This window comes from Somniosus microcephalus, chromosome 22 (genome assembly GCF_052327205.1).
Source record: "Somniosus microcephalus isolate GS21.2 chromosome 22, FLI_Smic_1.0, whole genome shotgun sequence".
NCBI classification, from domain to species: domain Eukaryota; kingdom Metazoa; phylum Chordata; class Chondrichthyes; order Squaliformes; family Somniosidae; genus Somniosus; species Somniosus microcephalus.
In genome coordinates this window covers 6,051,980-6,060,662 of record NC_141008.1, presented here as the reverse complement: position 1 = coordinate 6,060,662, position 8,683 = coordinate 6,051,980, and the positions used below count along the sequence as shown (strand labels likewise).

General features: G+C 56.2%; 1 protein-coding gene across 1 annotated transcript in view; it reads left to right on the top strand.

Moving 5' to 3' along the window:
- The first annotated feature begins 520 nt into the window (after positions 1-520).
- LOC147102008 (uncharacterized) overlaps positions 521-8,683 on the top strand; it is a 46,781-nt gene continuing 38,618 nt past the window's right edge. The window contains exon 1 of the mRNA XM_085964140.1: positions 521-636. Within this exon, the coding sequence (XP_085820266.1) occupies positions 525-636 (112 nt within the window). The 5' untranslated portion in view covers positions 521-524. The remainder of the gene's footprint in view (positions 637-8,683) is intronic.

The window sequence follows — 8,683 nt, the reverse complement described above, 5'->3', positions numbered from 1 at the left end:
TTTGGAATTCTCTTCCCCAGAGAGCTGTGGAGGCTGGGTCATTGAATATATTTAAGGTGCAGATAGACAGATTTTTGAACAATAAGGGAGTCGAGGGTTATGGGGAGCGGGCAGGGGAGTGGAGTTGAGGCCAAGATCAGATCAGCCATGATCTTATTGAATGGCGGAGCAGGCTCGAGGGGCCAAATGACCGACTCCTGCTCCTACGTCTTATGTTCTTATTTCTTATCCCCACCCCCACCCCTCCCCCACCCCACCCTATTCCAGTCCAGATTATCTGGACGTTATCACATTGCTGTTCATGGGAGCTTGCTGTGCGCAAATTAGCTGCTGCGTTTCCTACATTACAACAGTGACCACACTTCAAAAAGTACTTCATTGGCTGTAAAGCACTTTGAGACGTCCGGTGGTCATGAAAGGTGCTGTAGAAACGCAAGTCTTTCTTTCTTAAAGGAATTTCGATTCCATCAGGTAGTTCTGATTATTGACATGTCGTTCTGATTTGTTTCTTTCCAGATTCCACCATGGTTCCAATCCGTCGGTATTTCTGGCTGTTGCTGGGGATTGGGATATGCATTATAGATGCTGCTGTCGCCCTCATATTGTACCTGATCTGGAGGAGAATATTTAAAACAAGTACGTTTGCTTTTTAAAAATTATTTCAACATAAAAATCCGTTCCTCCTTCCCTCTGACATTCCTCTTTTCCCTTCATGTTACTGAGAGGGTGACCTGAATCAAATATAGTCACAAAATACTCTATTTTGCCACAGAGAATCTGAAAGCATTTCCAAGTTTTTAGTAAAATGTATCTGGTTTCAATTATTAACTTGCTGATGCCGAGATATGTGGCGATGTAAGCTGAACCTTTCATGAATCGCTTGATTCCAATGGTTTCATTGGCCCATACTTTTCTGTCAAAATAACGGCGAGGCTAGTGATGCTCGTTATTAATGCCCAAATGCTACAGCAACTTCAGGGGAGGGCAGATGCGTGGTTAAACGTGGAAACCCAAAAGTTGCTGTCCGAGGTGTGCCACTCCACCGTTAGCTTTGGGTAAAGGGCATCTCGCCGCCTGCCTCACCATTGACGTACGTTGAATGACGTGATGTCGCTGTATTTACACTGTCGACACAAACTAAACTCACCACAAAAAGTGAAGTCTTGGCCATTTCAGTCTAAGTACCCTTTTAACGACGTGATGAGTGTTAATTACTGCCAGTCAACCTCTCTGGCACTGAAAATGAACCATTACAAGTCTCTGGAGTGGAGTCCCATTTCTTCAAGTTTTAATTATTGTCGGAGATTTTAAAAGTAACATTTTAAATTTAAGTTTTTTTAAACTTTTCCTTTCTGTCTCTTTATTCTCTCTCTGAATCCATTCTTTCTTTCCCTCTTTATTTCTCTTTCTGTACCTGATTTGACCTTGAATTCACCCTCTCTGATTTGCCCTTCATCTCAGCCCTTGAACTGTTGATTTCACAATTAAGGAGATGCCCATGCAAAAAATTAAAAAACCTAAACATGCACGGGCAAGTCTAACTAAGGGCAGACGGCCAGAGGGGTGGTCCGCACCCCTGGGGTCTACCTGCCTTTTTCAGCCGCCACACTCCCAGCAAACCTGCGCACTTTACCAGCTTTCAACTGAAATGCTAACCCAACCTTCCCCTCCCACAGCAAATTATGGCCCAAGAATTCCTGAAGTTTCTCAACCTATTTTTATATTTATTTTAAGCCATGTGCCTTTATCAGCTGTGGCTCAGTGGGTAGCACCCTCAACTCTGAGTCAGAAGGTTGTGGGTTCAAGTCCCACTCTAGAGACTTGAGCACATAAATCTAGGCTGACACTCCAGTGCAGTACTGAGGGAGTGCGGCACTGTTGGGTGGGTAGTACTGAGGGAGTGCGGCACTGTCGGGGGGGTAGTACTGAGGGAGTGCGGCACTGTCGGGGGGGTAGTACTGAGGGAGTGCTGCACCGTTGGAGGGGCAGTACTGAGGGAGTGCGGCACTGTCGGGGGGGTAGTACTGAGGGAGTGCGGCACTGTCGGGGGGGTAGTACTGAGGGAGTGCTGCACCGTTGGAGGGGCAGTACTGAGGGAGTGCGGCACTGTTGGGGGGGTAGTACTGAGGGAGTGCGGCACTGTCGGGGGGGTAGTACTGAGGGAGTGCTGCACTGTCGGAGGGGCAGTACTGAGGGAGTGCGGCACTGTCGGAGGGGCAGTACTGAGGGAGTGCTGCACTGTCGGAGGGGCAGTACTGAGGGAGTGCGGCACTGTCGGAGGGGCAGTACTGAGGGAGTGCGGCACTGTCGGAGGGGCAGTACTGAGGGAGTGCGGCACTGTCGGAGGGGCAGTACTGAGGGAGTGCGGCACTGTCGGGGGGGCAGTACTGAGGGAGTGCTGCACTGTCGGGGGGGGTAGTACTGAGGGAGTGCTGCACTGTCGGAGGGGCAGTACTGAGGGAGTGCGGCACTGTCGGAGGGGCAGTACTGAGGGAGTGCGGCACTGTCGGAGGGGCAGTACTGAGGGAGTGCGGCACTGTCGGGGGGGCAGTACTGAGGGAGTGTTGCACTGTCGGGGGGGTAGTACTGAGGGAGTGCTGCACTGTTGTAGGGGCAGTACTGAGGGAGTGCGGCACTGTTGGAGGGGCAGTACTGAGGGAGTGCTGCACTGTTGGAGGGGCAGTACTGAGGGAGTGCTGCACTGTTGGAGGGGCAGTACTGAGGGAGTGCGGCACTGTTGGAGGGGCAGTACTGAGGGAGTGCTGCACTGTTGGAGGGGCAGTACTGAGAGAGTGCTGCACTGTTGGAGGGGCAGTACTGAGGGAGTGCTGCACTGTTGGAGGGGCAGTACTGAGGGAGTGCGGCACTGTTGGAGGGGCAGTACTGAGGGAGTGCTGCACTGTTGGAGGGGCAGTACTGAGGGAGTGCTGCACTGTTGGAGGGGCAGTACTGAGGGAGTGCGGCACTGTTGGAGGGGCAGTACTGAGGGAATGCGGCACTGTTGGAGGGGCAGTACTGAGGGAGTGCGGCACTGTCGGAGGGGCAGTACTGAGGGAGTGCGGCACTGTCGGAGGGGCAGTACTGAGGGACTGCGGCACTGTTGGAGGGGCAGTACTGAGGGAGTGCGGCACTGTTGGAGGGGCAGTACTGAGGGAGTGCGGCACTGTTGGAGGGGCAGTACTGAGGGAGTGCGGCACTGTTGGAGGGGCAGTACTGAGGGAGTGCGGCACTGTCGGGGGGGCAGTACTGAGGGAGTGCGGCACTGTTGGAGGGGCAGTACTGAGGGAGTGCGGCACTGTCAGAGGGGCAGTACTGAGGGAGTGCTGCACTGTTGGAGGGGCAGTACTGAGGGAGTGCGGCACTGTTGGAGGGGTAGTACTGAGGGAGTGCGGCACTGTTGGAGGGGGTAGTACTGAGGGAGTGCTGCACTGTCGGAGGGGCAGTACTGAGGGAGTGCGGCACTGTCGGAGGGGCAGTACTGAGGGAGTGCGGCACTGTTGGAGGGGCAGTACTGAGGGAGTGCGGCACTGTTGGGGGGGCAGTACTGAGGGAGTGCGGCACTGTTGGAGGGGCAGTACTGAGGGAGTGCTGCACTGTCGGAGGGGCAGTACTGAGGGAGTGCGGCACTGTCGGAGGGGCAGTACTGAGGGAGTGCGGCACTGTCGGAGGGGCAGTACTGAGGGAGTGCGGCACTGTCGGGGGGGCAGTACTGAGGGAGTGCGGCACTGTCGGAGGGGCAGTACTGAGGGAGTGCGGCACTGTTGGAGGGGCAGTACTGAGGGAGTGCGGCACTGTTGGAGGGGCAGTACTGAGGGAGTGCTGCACTGTTGGAGGGGCAGTACTGAGGGAGTGCTGCACTGTTGGAGGGGCAGTACTGAGGGAGTGCGGCACTGTTGGAGGGGCAGTACTGAGGGAGTGCGGCACTGTTGGAGGGGCAGTACTGAGGGAGTGCGGCACTGTTGGAGGGGCAGTACTGAGGGAGTGCGGCACTGTTGGAGCGGCAGCACTGAGGGAGAGCGGCACTGTTGGAGGGGCAGTACTGAGGGAGTGCAGCACTGTTGGAGGGGCAGTACTGAGGGAGTGCGGCACTGTCGGGGGGGCAGTACTGAGGGAGTGCGGCACTGTTGGAGGGGCAGTACTGAGGGAGTGCTGCACTGTCGGGGGGGGCAGTACTGAGGGAGTGCGGCACTGTCGGGGGGGCAGTACTGAGGGAGTGCTGCACTGTCGGGGGGGGCAGTACTGAGGGAGTGCGGCACTGTCGGGGGGGTAGTACTGAGGGAGTGCTGCACTGTTGGAGGGGCAGTACTGAGGGAGTGCGGCACTGTTGGAGGGGCAGTACTGAGGGAGTGCTGCACTGTTGGAGGGGCAGTACTGAGGGAGTGCTGCACTGTTGGAGGGGCAGTACTGAGGGAGTGCGGCACTGTTGGAGGGGCAGTACTGAGGGAGTGCTGCACTGTTGGAGGGGCAGTACTGAGGGAGTGCTGCACTGTTGGAGGGGCAGTACTGAGGGAGTGCTGCACTGTTGGAGGGGCAGTACTGAGGGAGTGCGGCACTGTTGGAGGGGCAGTACTGAGGGAGTGCTGCACTGTTGGAGGGGCAGTACTGAGGGAGTGCTGCACTGTTGGAGGGGCAGTACTGAGGGAGTGCGGCACTGTTGGAGGGGCAGTACTGAGGGAATGCGGCACTGTTGGAGGGGCAGTACTGAGGGAGTGCGGCACTGTCGGAGGGGCAGTACTGAGGGAGTGCGGCACTGTCGGAGGGGCAGTACTGAGGGAGTGCGGCACTGTTGGAGGGGCAGTACTGAGGGAGTGCGGCACTGTTGGAGGGGCAGTACTGAGGGAGTGCGGCACTGTTGGAGGGGCAGTACTGAGGGAGTGCGGCACTGTTGGAGGGGCAGTACTGAGGGAGTGCGGCACTGTCGGAGGGGCAGTACTGAGGGAGTGCGGCACTGTCCGGGGGGCAGTACTGAGGGAGTGCGGCACTGTTGGAGGGGCAGTACTGAGGGAGTGCGGCACTGTCAGAGGGGCAGTACTGAGGGAGTGCTGCACTGTTGGAGGGGCAGTACTGAGGGAGTGCGGCACTGTTGGAGGGGTAGTACTGAGGGAGTGCGGCACTGTTGAAGGGGGTAGTACTGAGGGAGTGCTGCACTGTCGGAGGGGCAGTACTGAGGGAGTGCGGCACTGTCGGAGGGGCAGTACTGAGGGAGTGCGGCACTGTTGGAGGGGCAGTACTGAGGGAGTGCGGCACTGTTGGGGGGGCAGTACTGAGGGAGTGCGGCACTGTTGGAGGGGCAGTACTGAGGGAGTGCTGCACTGTCGGAGGGGCAGTACTGAGGGAGTGCGGCACTGTCGGAGGGGCAGTACTGAGGGAGTGCGGCACTGTCGGAGGGCAGTACTGAGGGAGTGCGGCACTGTCGGGGGGGCAGTACTGAGGGAGTGCGGCACTGTTGGAGGGGCAGTACTGAGGGAGTGCGGCACTGTTGGAGGGGTAGTACTGAGGGAGTGCTGCACTGTTGGAGGGGCAGTACTGAGGGAGTGCGGCACTGTTGGAGGGGCAGTACTGAGGGAGTGCTGCACTGTTGGAGGGGCAGTACTGAGGGAGTGCTGCACTGTTGGAGGGGCAGTACTGAGGGAGTGCGGCACTGTTGGAGGGGCAGTACTGAGGGAGTGCGGCACTGTTGGAGGGGCAGTACTGAGGGAGTGCGGCACTGTTGGAGGGGCAGTACTGAGGGAGTGCGGCACTGTTGGAGGGGCAGCACTGAGGGAGAGCGGCACTGTTGGAGGGGCAGTACTGAGGGAGTGCAGCACTGTTGGAGGGGCAGTACTGAGGGAGTGCGGCACTGTCGGGGGGGGCAGTACTGAGGGAGCGCGGCACTGTTGGAGGGGCAGTACTGAGGGAGTGCTGCACTGTCGGGGGGGGCAGTACTGAGGGAGTGCGGCACTGTTGGAGGGGCAGTACTGAGGGAGTGCTGCACTGTTGGAGGGGCAGTACTGAGGGAGTGCTGCACTGTTGGAGGGGCAGTACTGAGGGAGTGCGGCACTGTTGGAGGGGCAGTACTGAGGGAGTGCGGCACTGTTGGAGGGGCAGTACTGAGGGAGTGCGGCACTGTTGGAGGGGCAGTACTGAGGGAGGACGGCACTATTGGAGGGGCAGTACTGAGGGAGTGCGGCACTGTTGGAGGGGCAGTACTGAGGGAGTGCGGCACTGTCGGGGGGACAGTACTGAGGGAGTGCGGCACTGTTGGAGGGGCAGTACTGAGGGAGTGCTGCACTGTCGGGGGGGGCAGTACTGAGGGAGTGCGGCACTGTTGGAGGGGCAGTACTGAGGGAGTGCTGCACTGTTGGAGGGGCAGTACTGAGGGAGTGCGGCACTGTTGGAGGGGCAGTACTGAGGGAGTGCGGCACTGTTGGAGGGGCAGTACTGAGGGAGTGCGGCACTGTCGGAGGGGCAGTACTGAGGGAGTGCGGCACTGTTGGAGGGGCAGTACTGAGGGAGTGCTGCACTGTCGGAGGGGCAGTACTGAGGGAGTGCGGCACTGTTGGAGGGGCAGTACTGAGGGAGTGCGGCACTGTTGGGGGGCAGTACTGAGGGAGTGCGGCACTGTTGGAGGGGCAGCACTGAGGGAGTGCTGCACTGTTGGAGGGGCAGTACTGAGGGAGTGCGGCACTGTTGTGGGGCAGTACTGAGGGAGTGCGGCACTGTTGGGGGGGCAGTACTGAGGGAGTGCTGCAGTGTAGGAGGGGCAGTACTGAGGGAGTGCGGCACTGTCGGAGGGGCAGTACTGAGGGAGTGCGGCACTGTTGGAGGGGCAGTACTGAGGGAGTGCTGCACTGTTGGAGGGGCAGTACTGAGGGAGTGCGGCACTGTCGGAGGGGCAGTACTGAGGGAGTGCTGCACTGTCGGGGGGGTAGTACTGAGGGAGTGCGGCACTGTCGAGGGGCAGTACTGAAGGAGTGCGGCACTGTCGGAGGGGTAGTACTGAGGGAGTGCTGCACTGTTGGAGGGGCAGTACTGAGGGAGTGCGGCACTATTGGAGGGGCAGTACTGAGGGAGTGCGGCACTGTTGGAGGGGCAGTACTGAGGGAGTGCGGCACTGTTGGAGGGGCAGTACTGAGGGAGTGCGGCACTGTCGAGGGGCCGCTCTGTCGGTGAGTAGTTTAACTGAGGCCCCTGTATTTATCCCATCATCAACACCTAAAAACAGATCACCTGATCATTTATTTCATTGCTGGTTGTGGGATCCTGCTGTGCACAAATTGGCTGCTGCATTTCCTACATTACAACAGTAACCACACTTCAAAAGTACTTCATTGGTTTTAAAGCACTTTGGGGCGCCCTGAGGTCCTGAAAGGTGCTATATAAATCCAGAGAGTCATGAGTCTTTGGAACTCTCTTCCTCAGAGGGCAGTAGAAGCAGAGTCTATAACATAAGAACATAAGAAATAGGGGCAGGAGGAGGCCACTCGGCCCTTCGAGCCTGCTCCGCCATTCAATGAGATCATGGCTGATCCTCTGCCTCAACTCCATTCACCAGCCCTATCGCCATATCCCTTGATGCCTTTACTAGTCAGAAATCTATCGAGTTCTGTTTTGAATATATCCAATGATTGAGCCTCCACAGCCCTCTGGGGTAGAGAATTCCAAAGATTCACCACCCTCTGTGTGAAGAAATTTCTTCTCATCTCAGTCCTGAATGGCCTGCCCTTTATCCTGAGGCTGTGGCCCCTGGTTCTAGATTCCCAGCCAAGGGAAACTTTCTCCCAGCATCCACCCTATCAAACCCTGTAATAATTTTGTATGCTTCAATGCTATCCCCTCTCATTCTTCTGAATTCAAGAGAATACAGGCCTAATTTACTCAATCTCTTCACGTACGACAGTCCCGCCATCCCAGGAATCAACCTCGTGAACCTTCGTTGCACTCCCTCTATGGCAAGTATATCCTTCCTTAGGTAAGGAGACCAAAATTGTACACAGTACTCCAGGTGTGGTCTCACCAAGTCCCTATATAATTGGAGTAAGACTTCTTTACTCCTGTACTCAAATCCTCTTGTAATGAAGGCCAGCATACCATTTGCCTTCCTAATGGCTTGCTGCACCTGCACATTCACTTTCAGTGACTCATGTACAAGGACACCCAGGTCCCTTTGAGCATTTGCATTCCCCAGTCTTTCACCATTTAGGAAATACTCTGCCTTTCTGTTTTTTCTACCAAAGTGGATAACTTCACATTTATCTACATTATATTCCATCTGCCATGTTCTCGCCAACTCACTAAGCCTGTCAAGATCCCCTTGAAACTTCTTCACATCCTCTTCACAACTGACACTGCCACCTAGCTTTGTATCATCAGCAGATTTGGAAATGTTACATTTAGTCCCCTCATCCAAATCATTGATATAGATTGTGAATAGCTGGGGCCCAAGCACCGATCCTTGCGGTACCCCACTTGTTGGATCCGTGGTTCAGTGGCTATGCTATTATTAAATAATCACACAGATGCTGTACATTAACAAATAACAGGTCTTTACTGGAGGAGGGTAGTCTCTAGACTGGGGGTACAGAGGCATGCGCAAAGCTTATATGCCGGTGTGGTCACTGCCAGTACTACAGTATACAGGAGCTGTAAAAGTAGTTCTGACTTAAAGGCACATACACTACAATTCCTCCCCTTTTAGATTAGT